The sequence below is a fragment of the Leptodactylus fuscus genome, chromosome 2, assembly GCF_031893055.1.
Source record: "Leptodactylus fuscus isolate aLepFus1 chromosome 2, aLepFus1.hap2, whole genome shotgun sequence".
Classification (NCBI taxonomy): domain Eukaryota; kingdom Metazoa; phylum Chordata; class Amphibia; order Anura; family Leptodactylidae; genus Leptodactylus; species Leptodactylus fuscus.
Window position 1 is genome coordinate 283,948,177 of NC_134266.1, and position 22,151 is coordinate 283,970,327.

The 22,151-nt window shown below is 44.3% G+C and overlaps 1 protein-coding gene across 1 annotated transcript; it reads right to left on the reverse strand.

Moving 5' to 3' along the window:
• Positions 1 to 940: 940 nt before the first annotated feature.
• On the reverse strand, positions 941 to 7,061 carry LOC142196241 (ecto-ADP-ribosyltransferase 3-like). Its single transcript, XM_075266452.1, has 3 exons — positions 7,005 to 7,061; positions 3,042 to 3,738; positions 941 to 1,005 (listed from the first exon to the last, which is right to left on the reverse strand). The coding sequence occupies exons 2-3, from the start codon at positions 3,712 to 3,714 to the stop codon at positions 941 to 943; spliced, it is 738 nt and encodes a 245-aa protein (XP_075122553.1). The 5' UTR covers positions 3,715 to 3,738; positions 7,005 to 7,061.
• Between the last annotated feature and the right edge of the window lie 15,090 nt (positions 7,062 to 22,151).

Below are 22,151 nucleotides of genomic sequence, written 5' to 3' on the forward strand. Positions count from 1 at the left end.
GTATATAAATGACTTCCATGAAGAGGAGGATTATACCCCCGACCCTTTAAGAGCTTCATTTATTTAATATGGTTGTTACGGCCCATTAAGAGATGTCACAGCTCAAGTCAAGAATCAACAAACACGACTTCAACATCTAAAAGTCCCAGGACCACTGATATCACCTTGAAATATCTCCGAATCCATCTTATATTCTTGTGGGTCATGAAGACACCAATGTCTACCAGGTATCTCCTCTTACAGTCAGCTCTCACTTTATCTAGGACTCACCACATGGATGTCCTCATTGGCTCAATGCCCTTCATGGGTCCTCATGGGGCACTGTCACCTGTCATAGCAGAATTTCACCCTGTGATACAAAGTCATTGATCTAATATATTTCTGCAGCCCCGAGCACAGTATTGAAAGCTGAAGTGTTGACTTTCCAGTCCCTGTTCTATTGAAGCAGATCACCAAGACTCCCGTCCCTTTAAGAATCCTCTACTTGAGATGTGGCTATTGTTAGAGAATGATGTCATAGGGTTTCACAGTAACATCAGCATCTTCATACACTACAATATAATTCCACATCAGGATCACACGGCCGTCCTTATAGCTGAGGGACACATGGATATGGACTAAGGTGGTGCGGAGCGCAGGACACAATAGACAATGTTCTCAGATAGACAGGCTGGTTCCAGTCATCCCCTCCGCGCTCACATCATGCAGTGGCAGCCATAGCCTTGTCTTCGCTCCATACATGTTCCTCATGCCTCAGGACATCCTTTCCTTTTTACATCACCTCCCCCCTACTAGGTGTCAGACCAATAACACATTTAATCATGTAGTCACCCCGATCTACACATTGGTGCTAGTCTCCGGATGGTCAGGGTCAATGTCTGGGGCATCTCTTCACCTTCCTGAGGACACCCTGCTGTAGAAGACCATGGCTTGCACCGCCTCATATAGGTGTTATGTCTCCACCAACCAACCCCAGCACATCGTAGAGAAACACCCAGGAGAGAGCTACACAAATAGAAGACAAAGACAAGATACCGAAGGATCAAGGAAGGACCCAAGACTAGGAGAGGACACAGACTGAGGAGACATAGACAAAATGGCTGCTGACTTCAGAGCTGAACTTCCTACATCACCAGAACCATCCACTACAGTGCAGTACAGTGAAGCCCCTCCAATAGACCACCTCTCCGCACTTTCTTGGGTACTTTTGGTTTTCTGGAGGCTCCATTTCTTCTTCCTCCATTGCCTCTTGAGCATGGTCCAATGTCACTTTTTGTGTAACTTTTACTTTGAGTTCCTGACCATGTGATCAGAACCGCTGGATGATGTCAGATCAGATAGATTACACTCACCGGCCACTTTATTAGGTACACCATGCTAGTAACGGGTTGGACCCCCTTTTGCCTTCAGAACTGCCTCAATTCTTCGTGGCATAGATTCAACAAGGTGCTGGAAGCATTCCTCAGAGATTTTGGTCCATATTGACATGATGGCATCACACAGTTGCCGCAGATTTGTCGGCTGCACATCCATGATGCGAATCTCCCGTTCCACCACATCCCAAAGATGCTCCTCTATTGGATTGAGATCTGGTGACTGTGGAGGCCATTGGAGTACAGTGAACTCATTGTCATGTTCAAGAAACCAGTCTGAGATGATTCCAGCTTTATGACATGGCATTGCATTATCCTGCTGAAAGTAGCCATCAGATGTTGGGTACATTGTGGTCATAAAGGGATGGACATGGTCAGCAACAATACTCAGGTAGGCTTTGGCGTTGCAACGATGCTCAATTGGTACCAAGGGGCCCAAAGAGTGCCAAGAAAATATTCCCCACACCATGACACCACCACCACCAGCCTGAACCGTTACCGATACAAGGCAGGATGGATCCATGCTTTCATGTTGTTGACGTCAAATTCTGACCCTACCATCCGAATGTCGCAGCAGAAATCGAGACTCATCAGACCAGGCAATGTTTTTCCATTCTTCAATTGTCCAATTTCGATGAGCTTGTGCAAATTGTAGCCTCAGTTTCCTGTTCTTAGCTGAAAGGAGTGGCACCCGGTGTGGTCTTCTGCTGCTGTAGCCCATCTGTAGCCTCAAAGTTGGACGTACTGTGCGGCGTTCAGAGATGCTCTTCTGGCTACCTTGGTTGTAACGGGTGGCTATTTGAGTCACTGTTGCCTTTCTATCAGCTCGAACCAGTCTGGCCATTCTCCTCTGACCTCTGGCATCAACAACGAATTTCCGCCCACAGAACTGCCGCTCACTGGATGTTTTTTCTTTTTCGGACCATTCTCTGTAAACCCTAGAGATGGTTGTGCGTGAAAATCCCAGTAGATCAGCAGTTTCTGAAATACTCAGACCAGCCCTTCTGGCACCAACAACCATGCCACGTTCAAAGGCACTCAAATCACCTTTCTTCCCCATACTGATGCTTGGTTTGAACTGCAGGAGATTGTCTTGACCATGTCTACATGCCTAAATGCACTGAGTTGCCGCCATGTGATTGGCTGATTAGAAATTAAGTGTTAACGAGCAGTTGGACAGGTGTACCTAATAAAGTGGCCGGTGAGTGTATATAAATGAGATCCCAATGTACAGACGCTACCTTGTGAATGAGCTACAATCCGGCTCCGGACATGACTTCCTTTTGTGTACTTTGTAATACATTTTGCCCTTGGCATATTCTTGACCTCACCTTCGTCAGTGTTCCCTATGTACGGTTCGCTTACACTTAGGAGTCATGATTCTTATGGTTGCCCTAAGCTCTATGGTGAATTTTGCTCCTATCACTGTAATTACTACTGCTGGGTCACTGCACTTCTAGTATATTCTAGAAGAGGCGGTGTGATGATTCCCCCACAGATGGAACTATATGTCTGGACCAAGTTTACCAATCCTAATTGCACCATATGAATAGGTCCATACAAATATGAATCAGACATTGACATGGGTGAGTTTCCCCCCTAACTTACTGACATCATCGGCTGCATTGGGAATGGTACAATGTTTTATCTAAGCCTTCTATGTCTTACCCCCCAGGTAGGCACAGTTGTAATAACTGCACATCCTATTGGTGCTCTGCAGGGTGATCTTGTTCTCTTTTGTGTTGTAGCTGGTGACCCGAAACACTTCATTCATCGGAATCACAATCTCCTTGTATGCTGGGTTGAGAGAAAAATTCAGTAATTCCACCCCGAAACATGTGTCAATGTAGAACAATGAACTCCAGTTTCTTGCCATCCCTAAGACGGGTGATGTTCTAGTAATAAATCTGAATCTTACTGTTTCCTCAGATGGCGGCTCAGTCTGAACATTTGCGGAAGCCTGATACACGGTCTTTAGTTTTCCATCACATCCGGGCTGAAGCAGAGTCAGAGCTCTGGTAAGATAGAAATGTAACGCATGGAAGCTGAAAGACTTGGGATCTCGGCCATAGGTCGCTAAAGCCTCATTTAGATATTTGCTTATAGGCATACCCGGAGAAGTATAGATTAATAACGCTATGGCATGTTCATCCTTAAAACCATCAGGAAGACGTCCCAGAAAGGGTTTTATTTGTTGCCATAATTTGTTCCCCACATTCCAAACAGTATCAAGATCAAATCTGACCATTCTTTCCTCTTTCAGTATTTCCGGAGCTATTGCTTCCATTTCGTCGGTGCATCCGACGTATTGATCATCAAATATGTCTTCAGACATGTCCATCTTATATCGTACAAGACAGAACACCTGTGACAACCAAAGAGAGAATTTGTATCATTTGTAAATAAACCTTCCATAAGTCAATAGTCTGATGTTTGTACATGTGTGTAACACTATTCCTGCCCATTATAGGACTCATTGTCTGCAGGTCGTAGTAGTTTCTCCCTCTGCAGGTTCTTTCTGTAGTTTGCAGTTCTCCCTGAGCTGGTGTGTGAAGACGAGCTGCATACGTATACTATATATATATACTGCACATGGCTCCGTAACCAATTCTCAGGATCGGCCTCAGTGTTATAATAGTCGTGGGGTTCATCACCCACAAATCACTTGTATACACCGGAGGCTGTAACATCATGGGGACCACTGAGATATCAGCGACAATGACACCATGATACATGCACGGAGCATTGATAGAAAAACTTTACAGGTTTTGTGACAGTTTTTTATGAATATTTTGAACCAAAGTCAGAAGTGGATTAAAATGGCCCCGGAGATATAAGGGAAGTGCGGCCCCTTGTCCTCCCTGATTTATCCTTGTCTGACTTCGCTTCAGGAATATCTGTTTTTTTTTTCCAAAACTGCTCCCAGGAATCAGGAATCCGGCCTGATGGAATTTATACAAGGATTTTTAGTGGCCTTGTATACAGGGTTAGGCAGGGAAGTATGGATGATTTGAACGGGGCACCACACAAGATGGGGATAACCTTGGTGGATAACGAGTGAGGGTATCTGCTCGTTATTTCAGTAGCAATGGAGATGTGGCGGATAAAGCGTCGTGTGTCCGTGTACAACACCTTTATTGAAACGGACCGTTCTGTCATTCAAACATAGAGAAGCATTTCAACGTTGGCCGTCACGGTCGTGTTCCAAAGTTTGACACGATAATGAAGTGGGTGAATAACTTTCAACGAACAGGTTCAAGACCTGGAACTGCACGAGGAGGTGACCGAACGGTACGGACCCTGGAAAACGTCGAAAGGGTGCGTCAAGCAGTTGAAGCCAGCCCTTGACGTTCGGCCGTATGGCAGGCTCATGCTCTTCGCATGTCGGACTGATCAGTTCGCCGGATTTTACACCTGGACCTGCATTTTCATCCCCATAAGCCGATGGCTGACCAACAGTGGCAGCAAAGCGACTACGGAAGACGATTCAGATTTCCAGAAACAATGTTGGAAAACAAGACTGATGATATTGTTTTGATTGATCAATGTTTTAATTTCTTTTTCTTTGATTTTTGTAATGGCAACATTGAAAAAATAAAATTTGAGTTTCGTTGAAAAATGAGTGTGTAACTGTTATATCAATCATCCAAATCATCCATACCTCCCGGCCGAACCCTGTATATTGCAATAATTCATTAATTTATTTTAGCAAGAAAACCGTGGGGAAAAAAACATCATAAAAAAAGCATCCAGCAGTGTTGGATCCAGCAGTGACCACAGATGACACTAAGGCTGGGGACACCCAAATACGGGCGGTCAGTCAGCTTATTTCGGGCAGCGCTGCCCTGGTTGGCCTGTAGTCGTGTGGTCAGTGAGTGTCAGGGTCTTCTGTGCAGTCACATACAGTCCTATGAAAAAGTTTGGGCACCCCTATTAATCTTAATCATTTTTAGTTCTAAATATTTTGGTGTTTGCAGCAGCCATTTCAGTTTGATATATCTAATAACTGATGGACACAGTAATATTTCAGGATTGAAATGAGGTTTATTGTACTAACAGAAAATGCGCAATATGCATTAAACCAAAATTTGACCGGTGCAAAAGTATGGGCACCTCAACAGAAAAGTGACATTAATATTTAGTAGATCCTCCTTTTGCAAAGATAACAGCCTCTAGTCGCTTCCTGTAGCTTTTAATCAGTTCCTGGATAAAGGTATTTTGGACAAACAATTCAAGTTCAGTTAAGTTAGATGGTCGCCGAGCATGGACAGCCCGCTTCAAATCATCCCACAGATGTTCAATGATATTCAGGTCTGGGGACTGGGATGGCCATTCCAGAACATTGTAATTGTTCCTCTGCATGAATGCCGGAGTCGATTTGGAGCGGTGTTTTGGATCATTGTCTTGCTGAAATATCCATCCCCGGCGTAACTTCAACTTCGTCACTGATTCTTGAACATTATTCTCAAGAATCTGCTGATACTGAGTGGAATCCATGCGGCCCTCAACTTTAACAAGATTCCCGATGCCGGCATTGGCCACACAGCCCCAAAGCATGATGGAACCTCCACCAAATTTTACAGTGGGTATTAAGTGTTTTTCTTGGAATGCTGTTTCTTTTTGGACGCCATGCATAATGCCTTTTTTTTATAACCAAACAACTCAATCTTTGTTTCCAAAATGAAGCTGGCTTGTCCAAATGTGCTTTTTCATAACTCAGGCAACTCTATTTGTGGCGTACGTGCAGAAACGGCTTCTTTCTCATCACTCTCCCATACAGCTTCTATTTGTGCAAAGTGCGCTGTATTGTTACCGATGCACAGTGACACCATCTGCAGCAAGATGATGCTGCAGCTCTTTGGAGGTGGTCTGTGGATTGTCCTTGACTGTTCTCACCATTCTTCTTCTCTGCCTTTCTGATATTTTTCTTGGCCTGCCACTTCTGGGCTTAACAAGAACTGTCCCTGTGGTCTTCCATTTCCTTACTATGTTCCTCACAGTGGAAACTGACAGGTTAAATCTCTGAGACAATGTTTTGTATCCTTCCCCTGAACAACTATGTTGAACAATCTTTGTTTTCAGATCATTTGAGAGCGGGCTGTCCATGTTCGGCGACCATCAAACTTAACTGAACTTGAATTGTTTTGTAGAAAGAAATGGTCCAAAATACCTTCATCCAGGATCCAGGAACTGATTAAAAGCTACAGGAAGCGACTAGAGGCTGTTATCTTTGCAAAAGGAGGATCTACTAAATATTAATGTCACTTTTCTGTTGAGGTGCCCATACTTTTGCACCGGTCAAATTTTGGTTTAATGCATAGTGCACATTTTCTGTTAGTACAATAAACCTCATTTCAATCCTGAAATATTACTGTGTCCATCAGTTATTAGATATATCAAACTGAAATGGCTGTTGCAAACACCAAAATATTTAGAACTAAAAATGATTAAGATTAATAGGGGTGCCCAAACTTTTTCATAGGACTGTATGTGGCCGCTCTTCTCCATCTTATGTCTTACTGAGACTAGTTCTGGGATCTTATCTCTAGTTCTGCTTCTAACAATAGCCAAAGACTCTGCACAAGACATGAGGTCAGGATTAGTAGTGATAATAGTGATAGTAGTATATACCTGCACAAATGTCACAAGACACAGCCCAAGACAGAAGATAAGCAGCCGGGAACCAGCCATTACTGAATGATCCTACAAGAAACACAAGAAATTCTTCAGAATTATGGGAAGAAACTGCAAAAATAAGATAAGAGGATGAAAGAGAAACAGAAGAAAAGGAAAAGAGTCAGCGCTGCAGAGAGTAAGAGACACAGGACTGAGGGCTGCAGAGGATGAAGACTCTGCTGGTAGTTCCTCCACTTACCCCTGGTCCTGGGGGCTGCAGAGGATGAAGACTCTGCTGGTAGTTCCTCCACTTACCCCTGGTCCTGAGGCTGCAGAGGATGAAGACTCTGCTGGTAGTTCCTCCACTTACCCCTGGTCCTGGGAGCTGCAGAGGAAGAAGACTCTGCTGGTAGTTCCTCCACTTACCCCTGGTCCTGAGGCTGCAGAGGATGAAGACTCTGCTGGTAGTTCCTCCACTTACCCCTGGTCCTGAGGCTGCAGAGGATGAAGACTCTGCTGGTAGTTCCTCCACTTACCCCTGGTCCTGGGAGCTGCAGAGGAAGAAGACTCTGCTGGTAGTTCCTCCACTTACCCCTGGTCCTGAGGCTGCAGAGGATGAAGACTCTGCTGGTAGTTCCTCCACTTACCCCTGGTCCTGAGGCTGCAGAGGATGAAGACTCTGCTGGTAGTTCCTCCACTTACCCCTGGTCCTGGGAGCTGCAGAGGATGAAGACTCTGCTGGTAGATCCTCCATTTACCCCTGGTCCTGGGGCTGCAGAGGATGAAGACTCTGCTGGTAGTTCCTCCACTTACCCCTGGTCCTGGGGCTGCAGAGGATGAAGACTCTGCTGGTAGTTCCTCCACTTACCCCTGGTCCTGGGGCTGCAGAGGATGAAGACTCTGCTGGTAGATCCTCCACTTACCCCTGGTCCTGGGGCTGCAGAGGATGAAGACTCTGCTGGTAGTTCCTCCACTTACCCCTGGTCCTGGAGGCTGCAGAGGATGAAGACTCTGCTGGTAGTTCCTCCACTTACCCCTGGTCCTGAGGCTGCAGAGGATGAAGACTCTGCTGGTAGTTCCTCCACTTACCCCTGGTCCTGGGGGCTGCAGAGGATGAAGACTCTGCTGGTAGTTCCTCCACTTACCCCTGGTCCTGGGGGCTGCAGAGGATGAAGACTCTGCTGGTAGTTCCTCCACTTACCCCTGGTCCTGAGGGCTGCAGAGGATGAAGACTCTGCTGGTAGCTCCTCCACTTACCTCTGGTCCTGGGGGCTGCAGAGGATGAAGACACTGCTGGTAGTTCCTCCACTTACCCCTGGTCCTGGGGGCTGCAGAGGATGAAGACACTGCTGGTAGTTCCTCCACTTACCCCTGGTCCTGGGGGCTGCAGAGGATGAAGACACTGCTGGTAGTTCCTCCACTTACCCCTGGTCCTGGGGGCTGCAGAGGATGGAGACTTTGCTGGTAGCTCCTCCACTTACCCCTGGTCCTGGGGTCTGGTGCCTGATGTCTCCTGATTCTTCTCCCTTTGGTTGCTGGTAATAACAATGAGTGAACGTTCCTGCTGGTGTTATCTAATCAGCCCCCGGTGTTCCAGCTGGCACTGTAATAACACAACCTGTCACCTGGGACATTTACACTAAGAGCAGAAAGCAAGAAGCAGCGGCCGAAGAACAAGCATCAATTCATCAGTCTCTCAGGTCTGGATGTGCGGCCGCAGTCATACACGGGCTTTTACTTGCTCTTTACTTCGTTCTTATCATTTTTGTGTTTTCTTTTTGCTTCACTTGCGGATTATTTTTCACACATTGGAGGAGATTTCTGTCCAGTCCAGTCCTGATATCGTATTGATTGTACGGTCCGCAAGTTGCTGATCAGCAACACTAGTTGCTGATCGGCAACATAGACACTGCTGACGTCCGTGTCCTGCCGCACTAGCCCATAGAGTTCTATGGGTGACTCCGTGCAGTGCCACAATTCACAGCCTTTGTGGACCTGCTCTATAAATTGCGGACCTTGGTTGCGGCCCAGCCACACGACGGATAAAATATCCAGTGGTGTAAGAGGCCGTACTGAGTATAATGTGTCTGCAAATGGTCCGCAATTGAAAACGCTCAATTGCGGACCATTTGCGGACTTACATTTCGGCCGTGTAAGACCAGCCTAAGATGTAGCCAGGTCTTATCTATAGACAGGAGAACCTCTCTAGTCTTATCAGACATAGATCACATCCTCTCAGCTGTCCATGGACCTGCCATAGATGGAAGTCACCAATCATGCCAGAAAAGTGGAGGAAATGAGGAGAAATCTGTGGCCTTTGGCCCTGCCCGAGCCACGAACCGCGCCAGGCTCATTATTAGAAAGTGATGTAAAACTGCAAATGAGCAAATCGTTTTACAAATGGCTTTTATAAAGTTCTCGCCCCCAAGTCTGGAACTTTCTATATCAGTTTTCTGATGATAAATCCACTCGCGGACTTATGTGTAATGTCAGGTCCTTTATTGCTACATTGTCTATTAGCTGCACAACAATGTATCAGTATACAACAATGTATCAGTATACAACAATGTAACACTGTACAACAATGTATCAGTATACAACAATGTAACACTGTACAACAATGTATCACTATACAACAATGTAACACTGCACAACAATGTATCACTATACAACAATGTAACACTGTACAACAATGTATCAGTGTTCAACAATGTATCACTATACAAAAATGTATCACTATACAACAATGTAACACTGCACAACAAATGTATCACTATACAACAATGTAACACTGTACAACAATGTATCAGTGTTCAACAATGTAACACTGTACAACAATGTATCACTATACAACAATGTAACACTGTACAACAATGTATCACTATACAAAAATGTATCACTATACAACAATGTAACACTGTACAACAATGTATCACTATACAACAATGTAACACTGTTCAACAATGTGTCACTGTACAACAATGTATCACTATACAAAAATGTATCACTATACAACAATGTAACACTGTACAACAATGTGTCACTGTACAACAATGTATCACTATACAACAATGTAATACTGCACAACAATGTATCACTATATGACAATGTATTACCATACAATGTATCACTATACAACAATGTATCACTATATGACAATGTATCACTGTACAACAATGTAACACTGCACAACAATGTATCACTGCACAACAATATATTAATGCACAACAATGTACAGTGTATCTCTATACAATGACATTGCTCGCTGACTGTGGACTATAAGATTTCAGGAGTTTTCATAGTCTAAGAATATATAAATTGTTATCTTTTATAATTATTATATGCTATTTTTAGGTTTTCTTTAGTGAAGATTTATTTTATTGGTTTCCTTTAGGACGAGATTATTTTTCAGGAGACCGACCTATGGAAAGGATTACAATAGTTTTTGCTCTCCGCAGTTCAGTCATAATGAAAGACAATGAGTTTTTGGCTGGACTTGTCTGGTGTTTGGTGCCATATTGGGGAGATGCTACTTATACATTTATACATTGAAGAAAATATTAAAACAATTTTCTGTCATTACCATTGTTTTTCCTTTCCCCAGTCATCTAGAATTATGTTCAGTATAGCAGAGTATAGGGCCGGGGATGTTTGTTTTAAGGATACAAATATGTAATAACTAATGTTTTATTCCCTTTGTATATTACAGTCCATTAGTTATGATGTTATGGAGATGAGATTTCCATCTGGTACATTGGTTAGTGCACAGTATGCTGGAGGTTCATGTCTCGTTGATTATGTAGATAATCTGTTTTCCCTTAGTCCTAACAGCAGCACAATACAGGGCGGGGGAGGTTATTTCTGCCCCTGTGTGCTAGTAGGAAAGGCAGAATTTTTAATCAGCATCTAATGAATATGCATGACTAGGCCCTATAAGATGTTAATACAAAAGTACATCAAATCATATAGGGAGGGAAGGCTTGTGCTGCTGTTAGGACTAAGGGAAAACAGATTATCTACATAATCAACGATTACCTGACGTCCTACTGCAGCACAATGTGGGGAGATGGCAAGTAATCCCCCTAGGGAGGGTTTCCTCATCTTACAGAGCTCAATACCGACCACCCAAAGGCAGTAGCATCTGAAGCACGGGAGCTCAAACTGTAGTGCTTCACAAAGGTAACTTGGGAGGACCACGAAGTTGCAGAACAAATCTGATCCAGGGGCACCAACCTCTTCTCTGCCACGAAGTCGGGACTGCACTTGTAGAATGAGCCTTGAGAAAACACTGGAGGAGGCAACCCCTGCAACGAGAAAGCCACCTTAATGGCCTCTCTAACCCATCTGGGAATAGAGGCTTTAGAGGCCATAAGGCCCATTTGTCTTCTAACTGAGTTCGCCAGAAAATTTTTCGATGTCCTGAAGGATCCTGTATGCTCAAGATAGGTGCACAAACACCCCTAAGGTCTAGAATATGAAGTCTCACCTCCTCCAGAGAGGAGGGAGCAGGAAAAGAAACATCACCTTGTAGGCCAGGTATGTTAAATCCACCTCTTTCAGTGGTTCAATCGGAGGATCACAGAGAGCCGAAAGGACCTTGCTCAGGTCCCATTCCTGTACAGGAACAGAAACTGAGGGTCTGATCCTCATGGCTCCTTTGACAAACCCACTTAGCAGAGGGTGTTGAGTTAAACACCTCCACAGACAGGCGGACAAAGCGACAGCATGCACCTTCAGGGTGGAAGCAGATAGTCCTTTGTCTAGGCCATCCTGAAGAAAATCAGAATCACCCTTACTGGGGGATCGGAGGAAACTGTATTACGTTCCAAACACCAGGACCTGAAAATTTTTCCAAATTCTGTGATCATTCTTGTTTGTTTTCTCTGCCCTGGCACAGGCGAGAGTCCTCAGGATGGCCTCTGACAGTCCTCTATCCTTCCATAGGGACTGGTCAACCTCCAGGCTGTGAGGTTGAATCTCCTCAGACCTGGCACCTCTGTCCTCCTTGAGTGACCAGGTTCTGGGAGGGGGGAAGCCTCCAGTATACGCCTTGACTCATGACCATGAGCTGGGCAACCAAGTCCTAGTTGGCCAGTACGGGATCATGGCAATCACCTGGACTTGGACCTGTCTTATTTCATCAATAACTCGGCTATCATGGCAATAGGAGTGAATATGTATGCCAGCCTGAAGCTCCACGGGATGGACAGGACATCTCCAGCCAAGGCACTGTCCTCCTGATACAACATTTCTGGAAAATCTGTTGGAACACCTGTAGATTGAGGGACCATCCTCCTGGTACAGTAATACCCTCTGATGATATCAGGACTGGACAGAAATCTCCTCCAATGTGTAAAAAATATTCCACCAGTGAAGCAAAACGAAAACACAAAAATGATAAGACCGAAGTAAAGAGCAAGTAAAAGCCGGTGTATGACTGCGGCCGCACATCCAGACCTAAGAGACTGAGGAATTGATGGTTGTTGTTAGGAGGGATCGGGGCCTCCACTGTGTTGCGTGGAGGCTCCCGGACCACTCTGTGTTCAGTGCCTGGATGGCTGATGGTTCCTGCGTTTGCGGAGGTTTGCTGGTTCTGAAGTTTGCAGAAGTTCCAGTTTTCTCCTGAACCATGAGGAGATCAGTGGCAGGCCTGAAGCTATTTAGGCCTCTTTCTGTTCCGCTAGTTATTCATTTTCCGTGGCATCAGCTTCCCTACTATACCTCCCTGCCTGTCTCCTGTCCTGTTATTCCTGTACCTTCTGCTTGTGTATGACCCGGCTTCCTTTACAGATCTTCTCTCCGTGATTCTGATTTACCTGATAGCTTTTCTGAAGATTGGGCATCTTTTGTGAATTTTCGGGAGGCTTGTAAATTATACTTCCGCCTCCGATCCCATTCCTGTGGTAACGCACAGCAGCAAATGGCTATTGTCATCTCCTTACTCCAGGGGGATCCACAATCTTGGGCCTTTTCTCTTCCTCCTCAAGCTCCTGAATTGTCTTCAGTTGACAGCTTCTTCACGGCCCTGGGTCTTCTGTATGGTGAACCGGATGCTCAGGCCTTGGCAGAAGCTAAATTGTCAGCCCTACGTCAAGGGAACCGGGCTGCTGAGGATAATTGTGCCGAATTTAGGAGATGGTCTGTTCAATCTAAGTGGAACAATCCTGCGCTTTGTTCCCAGTTCCGAAAGGGACTTTCTGATGCATTTAAGGATGCTATGGTGAATTTTCCTCAACTCGCCGCCATGGAGGGGAGTATGAAACTCGCCACCCGACTTGACAGTCATCTGCGAGAACGCAAGAGAGAAAGGGTGTTCACCGACGTTTCTGCTGCTCTCCCTAGTCCTCCACCTGAATCCAGCCATAAACCCATGCAACTCGCTGTTGCCATGTCCTCCTGGGACCGTAGGAAGTTTAGACGGCACAGCAATATTTGTTTCTACTGTGGTGTGCCTGGTCACCTGCTGAATAAGTGTCCTACATGTCCAGCTGGAGAGAACTCCCAACGCCAGACTGTGCTGCGCGGAGGCTCCCAGCCCGCTCCGTGTCCAGCACCAGTATGGCTGCTGGCTCTGGCTCAGGGTATGCCAGAGGCCTCGGCTGGAGTTTGCAGAGATTCTGGTTTTCCCCTGGCGCCGGAGCCAGTACTTCCGTGGTCAGGGGATCAGTGGCGGCCTGAAGCTATTTAGGACTCATTCATCTCCTGGCCCGCCGCTGGTTATTTGTTTTCCACAGCATCAGCTCTCTAATGATAGCTCCCTGCCTGTCTCCTGTCCTGCTATTCTTGCAGCTTCTACATGTGTATGACCCAGCTTGCTTTACAGACCTTCTCACTGTGATCCCGATTTGACACCTTTCTGATCTCCAGTGTATGACCTCTTGGCTTTCTCCTGACCTCCCTATTTGTATCCTGATTTGGCTACTCCGCTGACCTCCTGTGTATGACCTGGCTCTCCTGGCTTTGCTTCTGCCTCTTCCCTTTGCTACCGCGTAACCTCCAGTTAAGGACTCGGCTTGCAGGACTACGAAATTGCTTCCTTGGCTTCTGCGTGTTTTCCTTGGATTACCTTCCTACACTTCTGCCATCCTGAACCATCCTGCCCTTCCGGACTTCACTCCAAGGTTAGTGTCTGGGTTCCTCCTACTTGGGGTTCGCTGAGTGTGTGTCGCACCAAGGGCAGTTGCGGATCTGGGCCTCTGACTTTTACCAAGTTCAACTCCACCATCAGGAGCTCTGGTGAAGAACTCAGGGGCCTGGTTCCGCTCCGGTTAGGGGAGAGTAGCACACCCAGGACTGTTTTTGCCTCAGCGCTTGGGGATTCTAGTTGTCCTAGACCTTACGGAGTTGTTTGTTGCATCAGATTCCAACAGTTGCAACAGTTTGTTGCAACAGTTGTTCTCCATCTGCTGCTTCTTGTTTTCTGCTCTTAGTGTAAATGTCCCAGGTGACAGGTTGTGTGATTACAGTGCCAGCTGAAACACCGGGGGCTGTTTAGACAACACCAGCAGGAACGCTCATTGTTATTACCAGCAACCAAAGGGAGAAGAATCAGGAGACATCGGGCACCAGCCCCCAGGACCAGGGGTAAGTGGAGGAACTACCAGCAGAGTCTTCATCCTCTGCAGCCCATCAGTCCTGTGTCTCTTACTCTCTGCAGCGCTGACTCTTTTCCTTTTCTTCTGTTTCTCTTTCATCCTCTTATCTTATTTTTGCAGTTTCTTCCCATAATTCTGAAGGATTTCTTGTGTTTCTTGTAGGATCATTCAGTAATGGCTGGTTCCTGGCTGCCTGTCTTCTGTCTTGAACTGTGTCTTGTGACATTTGTGCAGGTATATACTACTATCACTATTATCACTACTAATCCTGACCTCATGTCTTGTGCAGAGTCTTTGGATATTGTTAGAAGCAGAACAACAAATCTCCTTGTACAACCCCAGGAAAGTGATTGAGATTTTATTTCTTCTCATCTACGCGCTACGGAATAAAATGCTGCAGAAAATACTCAAATTTAGTGACAAAAATGTTCTTTTCCTTGAGCCCCAAAACAGCAGATGAAAGGGTTAAACAATCCTTCTTTCCCTGCTAGAGATAAGAACTAGTCTCAGTAAGACATATTAATAATAATATTAATAATAATAATAATAATAATAATAATAATAATAATAATAATAATAACAATTATTAATTTTGTTTATTTATATAGCACCATTAATCCCATGCTGCTCTGTACATTATTATATTAATCCCATGGTGCTCTGTGCATAATTATATTAATCCCATGGTGCTGTACATTATTATATTAATTCCATGGTGCTCTGTACATTATTATATTAATCCCATGGTGCTGTACATTATAATATTAATCCCATGGTGCTGTACATTATTATATTAATTCCATGGTGCTCTGTACAATATTATATTAATCCCATGGTGCTCTGTACATTATTATATTAATTCCATGGTGTTCTGTACATTATTATATTAATCCCATGGTGCTGTACATTATAATATTAATCCCATGGTGCTGTACATTATTATATTAATCTCATGGTACTCTGTACTTTAATATATTAATCCCATGGTGCTCTGTATATTATTAGATTAATCCCATGGTGCTCTGTATATTATTATATTAATCCCATGGTGCTGTACATTATTATATTAATCCCATGGTGCTCTGTATATTATTAGATTAATCCCATGGTGCTCTGTATATTATTATATTAATCCCATGGTGCTGTAAATTATTATATTAATTCCATGGTGCTCTGTACATTATTATATTAATCCCATGGTGCTCTGTATATTATTATATTAATCCCATGGTGCTGTACATTATTATATTAATTCCATGGTGCTCTGTACATTATTATATTAATCCCATGGTGCTGTACATTATTATATTAATTCCATGGTGCTCTGTACATTATTATATTAATCCCATGGTGCTCTGTACATTATTATATTAATCCCATGGTGCTCTGTACATTATTATATTAATCCCATGTTGCTCTGTACATTATTATATTAATCCCATGGTGCACTGTACATTACTATATTAATCCCATGGTGCTCTGTACATTATTATATTAATCCCATGGTGCTTTGTACATTATTATATTAATTCCATGGTGCTGTACATTATTATATTAATCCCACGGTGCTCTGTACATTATTATATTAATCCCATGGTGCTGTCCATTATTATATTAATTCCATGGTGCTCCGTACATTATTATATTAATCTCATGGTGCTCTTTACATTATTATATTAATCCCATGGTGCTGTACATTATTATATTAATCTCATGGCGCTCTGTACATTATTATATTAATCCCATGGTGCTCTGTATATTATTATATTAATCCCATGGCGCTCTGTACATTATTATATTAATTCCATGGTGCTGTACATTATTATATTAATCCCATGGTGCTGTACATTACTATATTAATTCCATGGTGCTGTACATTATTATATTAATCCCATGGTGCTCTGTATATTATTATATTAATCCCATGGCGCTCTGTACATTATTATATTATTCCCATGGTGCTGTACATTATTATATTAATCCCATGGCGCTCTGTACATTATTATATTAATCCCATGGTGCTGTACATTATTATATTAATTCCACGGTGCTCTGTACATTATTATATTAATCCCATGGTGCTCTGTACATTATTATATTAATCCCATGGCGTTCTGTACATTATTATATTAATCCCATGGTGCTGTACATTATTATATTAATTCCATGGTGCTCTGTACATTATTAGATTAATCCCATGGTGCTCTGTACATCATTATATTAATCCCATGGTGCTCTGTACATTATTATATTAATTCCATGGTGCTGTACATTATTATATTAATCCCATGGTGCTGTACTTTAATATATTAATCCCATGGTGCTCTGTACATTATTTTATTAATCCCATGGTGCTGTACATTATTATATTAATCCCATGGTGCTCTGTACATTATTAGATTAATCCCATTGTGCTGTACATTATTATATTAATCCCATGGTGCTCTGTACATTATTAGATTAATCCCATGGTGCTCTGTACATTATTATATTAATCCCATGGTGCTGTACATTATTATATTACTCCCATGGTGCTCTGTACATTATTATATTAATCCCATGGTGCTGTACATTATTATATTACTCCCATGGTGCTCTGTACATTATTATATTAATCCCATGGTGCTGTACATTATTATATTAATCCCATGGTGCCTTAAATTTGAGGGTTTAAATATGGTACACAAAATATACAAACAAATATAACAATGACTGACTGGCACAGTGGGATAGAGGGCCCTGCACAAAAAGGTTTACAGTCTATGTTAGAGAAGAGGGGTAGAGACAGAAGGTGAGAGGAGAGACTGTACAGATGGGGGTGCGGTGATAGTGTTATTGGGGGTTGTAGGCCTTCCTAAATAGGGGAGTCTTTAGGGGCTTCTTGTGATTGTGGGGCTCAGTCTTGTGTCTTGTAAGGAATTCCAGAGTATGGGGGATGCACAGGAGAAATCTTGGAGATGGTTGTGTGAGGAGCGGATGAGAGCAGAGCGGAGTAGGTCATTGGAGGATCTGAGGTTATGTGTGGGCAGGTAGCGGGAGATTAGGTCAGAGATATATGGAGGGGACAGGTGAAGATGAGGTCAGAGATATATGGAGGGGGCAGGTGAGGATGAGGTCAGAGATATATGGAGGGGACAGGTGTGGATGAGGTCAGAGATATATGGAGGGGACAGGTGAGGTCAGAGATATATGGAGAGGACAGGTGAGGGTGAGGTCAGAGATATATGGAGGGAACAGGTGAGGTCAGAGATATATGGAGAGGACAGGTGTGGATGAGGTCAGAGATATATGGAGAGGACAGGTGTGGATGAGGTCAGAGATATATGGAGGGAACAGGTGAGGTCAGAGATATATGGAGAGGACAGGTGAGGATGAGGTCAGAGATATATGGAGGGGACAGGTGAGGTCAGAGATATATGGAGGGGACAGGTGTGGATGAGGTCAGAGATATATGGAGGGGACAGGTGAGGATGAGGTCAGAGATATATGGAGAGGACAGGTGAGGATGAGGTCAGAGATATATGGAGAGGACAGGTGTGGATGAGGTCAGAGATATATGGAGGGGACAGGTGTGGATGAGGTCAGAGATATATGGAGGGGACAGGTTTCGATGAGGTCAGAGATACATGGAGGGGACAGGTGTGGATGAGGTCAGAGATATATGGAGGGGACAGGTGAGGTCAGAGATATATGGAGGGGACAGGTGAGGGTGAGGTCAGAGATATATGGAGGGGACAGGTGTGGAGGAGGTCAGAGATGTATGGAGGGGACAGGTTTCGATGAGGTCAGAGATACATGGAGGGGACAGGTTTCGATGAGGTCAGAGATACATGGAGGGGACAGGTGTGGATGAGGTCAGAGATATATGGACGGGACAGGTGTGGATGAGGTCAGAGATATATGGAGGGGACAGGTTTCGATGAGGTCAGAGATACACGGAGGGGACAGGTGTGGATGAGGTCAGAGATATATGGAGGGGACAGGTGAGGTCAGAGATACAGTCCTATGAAAAAGTTTGGGCACCCCTATTAATCTTAATCATTTTTTGTTCTAAATATTTTGGTGTTTGCAACAGCCATTTCAGTTTGATATATCTAATAACTGATGGACACAGTAATATTTCAGGATTGAAATGAGGTTTATTGTACTAACAGAAAATGTGCAATATGCATTAAACCAAAATTTGACTGGTGCAAAAGTATGGGCACCTCAACAGAAAAGTGACATTAATATTTAGTAGATCCTCCTTTTGCAAAGATAACAACCTCTAGTCGCCTCCTGTAGCTTTTAATCAGTTCCTGGATCCTGGATGAAGGTATTTTGGACTATTTCTTTCTACAAAACAATTCAAGTTCAGTTAAGTTTGATGGTCGCCGAGCATGGACAGCCCACTTCAAATTATCCCACAGATGTTCAATGATATTCAGGTCTGGGGACTGGGATGGCCATTCCAGAACATTGTAATTGTTCCTCTGCATGAATTCCTGAGTCGACCCTCAACTTTAACAAGATTCCCGATGCCGGCATTGGCCACACAGCCCCAAAGCATGATGGAACCTCCACCAAATTTTACAGTGGGTAGCATGTGTTTTTCTTGTAATGCTGTTTTTTTTGGACGCCATGCATAATGCCTTTTTGTATGACCAAACAACTCAATCTTTGTTTCATCAGTCCACAGGAACTTCTACCAAAATGAAGCTGGCTTGTCCAAATGTGCTTCAGCATACCTCAGGCGACTCTGTTTGTGGTGTGCTTGCAGAAACGGCTTCTTTCTCATCACTCTCCCATACAGCTTCTCCTTGTGCAAAGTGCGCTGTATAGTTGACCGATGCACAGTGACACCATCTGCAGCAAGATGATGCTGCAGCTCTTTGGAGGTGGTCTGTGGATTGTCCTTGACTGTTCTCACCATTCTTCTTCTCTGCCTTTCTGATATTTTTCTTGGCCTGCCACTTCTGGGCTTAACAAGAACTGTCCCTGTGGTCTTCCATTTCCTTACTATGTTCCTCACAGTGGAAACTGACAAGTTAAATCTCTGAGACAACTTTTTGTATCCTTCCCCTGAACAACTATGTTGGACAATCTTTGTTTTCAGATCATTTGAGAGTTGTTTTGAGTAGCCCATGATGCCACTCTTCAGAGGAGATTCAAATAGGAGAACAACTTGCAATTGGCCACCTTAAATACCTTTTCTCATGATTGGATACACCTGGCTATGAAATTCAAAGCTCAGTGAGGTTACAAAACCAATTTTGTGCTTCAGTAAGTCAGTAAAAAGTAGTTAGGGGAATTCAAATCAATAAAATGATAAGGGTGCCCATACTTTTGCACCAGTCAAATTTTGGTTTAATGCATATTGCACATTTTCTGTTAGTACAATAAACCTCATTTCAATCCTGAAATATTACTGTATCCATCAGTTATTAGATATATCAAACTGAAATGGCTGCTGCAAACACCAAAATATTTAGAACAAAAAATGATTAAGATTAATAGGGGTGCCCAAACTTTTTCATAGGACTGTATATGGAGGGGACAGGTGAGGGTGAGGTCAGAGATATATGGAGGGGACAGGTGTGGAGGAGGTCAGAGATATATGGCGAGGACAGGTGAGGATGAGGTCAGAGATATATGGAGGGGACAGGTGTGGATGAGGTCAGAGATATATGGAGGGGACAGGTGAGGATGAGGTCAGAGATATATGGAGGGTGCAGGTGAGGATGAGGTTACAGGTATATGGAGGGGACAGGTTGTGGATTAGGTCAGAGATATATGGAGAGGACAGGTGTGGATTAGGTCAGAGATATATGGAGGGGACAGGTGTGGATTAGGTCAGAGATATATGGAGGGGACAGGTGAGGATAAGGGCAGAAATATATGGAGGGGGCAGATGAGGATGAGGTCAGAGATATATGGAGGGGACAGGTGTGGATGAGGTCAGAGATATATGGAGGGGACAGGTGTGGATGAGGTCAGAGATATATGGAGGGGACAGGTGGGGATGAGGTTGGAGATATATGGAGGGGACAGGTGAGGTCAGAGATATATGGAGGGGACAGGTGAGGGTGAGGTCAGAGATATATGGAGGGGACAGGTGTGGAGGAGGTCAGAGATATATGGAGGGACAGGTTTCGATGAGGTCAGAGATATATGGAGGGGACAGGTGTGGATGAGGTCAGAGATATATGGAGGGGACAGGTTTCGATGAGGTCAGAGATACATGGAGGGGACAGGTGTGGATGAGGTCAGAGATATATGGAGGGGACAGGTGAGGATGAGGTCAGAGATATATGGAGGGTGCAGGTGAGGATGAGGTCACAGGTATATGGAGGGGACAGGTTGTGGATTAGGTCAGAGATATATGGAGAGGACAGGTGTGGATTAGTTCAGAGATATATGGAGGGGACAGGTGTGGATGAGGTCAGAGATATATGGAGGGGACAGGTGAGGATAAGGGCAGAAATATATGGAGGGGGCAGATGAGGATGAGGTCAGAGATATATGGAGGGGACAGGTTTGGATGAGGTCAGAGATATATGGAGGGGACAGGTGTGGATGAGGTCAGAGATATATGGAGGAGACAGGTGGGGATGAGGTTGGAGATATATGGAGGGGACAGGTGTGGATGAGGTTGGAGATATTTGGAGGGGACAGGTGTGGATGTGGTCAGAGATATATGGAGGGGACAGGTGTGGATGAGGTCAGAGATATATGGAGGGCACAGGTGTGGATGAGGTCAGAGATATATGGAGGGCACAGGTGTGGATGAGGTCAGAGATATATGGAGGGGGCAGATGAGGATGAGGTCAGAGATATATGGAGGGGAAAGGTGTGGATGGCTTTGTATGTCAGTTATATTAACCTGAACTCTTTGCTGGACAACAGGTAACCAGTGAAGGGATTGGCAGAGGGGAGAACAGGAGGTGAGGTGAGTTAAACGAGCAGCAAAGTGTAAGGTGGACTGGAAGGGGGTGAGAGCATTCGCTGGGAGGCCATGGAGAATTGTGTTGTAGTAATCTAAGTAGGAGATTATGAGGGCATGGATGAGCATCTTAGCAGTTTCTGAGGTGAGGAAGGAGCGGATTCGATGGATGTTCTTGAGTTGGAGGTGGCAGGAGGTGTTGAGAGTTTGAATGTGCGACTTGAAGGATAGGTCAGAGTCCAAGGCAATAAACCCATGGGACAGGGGTAAGCATGGTTCCATTAATTTTGATAGATGGGTCAGGTAGAAGGGCCGTATGAGGTGGGGTGAAGATGATGAACTCTTTTCTGAATGTTGAATTTGAGAAAGTGGGAGGAGAGAAAGGAGGCTACAGCCGCTAAACAATCTGAGACTCTGCACAATAGAGAGGTAATGTCTGGTCCAGAGAGATATATTTGATATGGAGAAGAGCGGCCACATATGTGACTGCAGAGAAGTCCCTGACACTGACTGACCGCACGACTGCAGGCCAACCAGGGCAGCGCTGCCCGAAATAAGCCGACTGACCGCCTGTATTTGGGTGCCCCCAGCCTTAGTGTCATATGTGGTCAGTGCTGGATCCAACAATTTTATGCAATTTTTTTT

What these genes read in the sequence shown, in the direction of transcription:
- LOC142196241 (XM_075266452.1), bottom strand. Translation starts at nt 3,714, where the DNA reads ATGGACATGTCTGAAGACATATTTGATGATCAATACGTCGGATGCACC. An exon ending in CAACTGTGCCTACCTGGGGG is followed by an intron (nt 1,006 to 3,041) that starts GTAAGACATAGA and finishes CTATTTGTGTAG; the next exon opens with CTCTCTCCTGGGTGTTTCTC.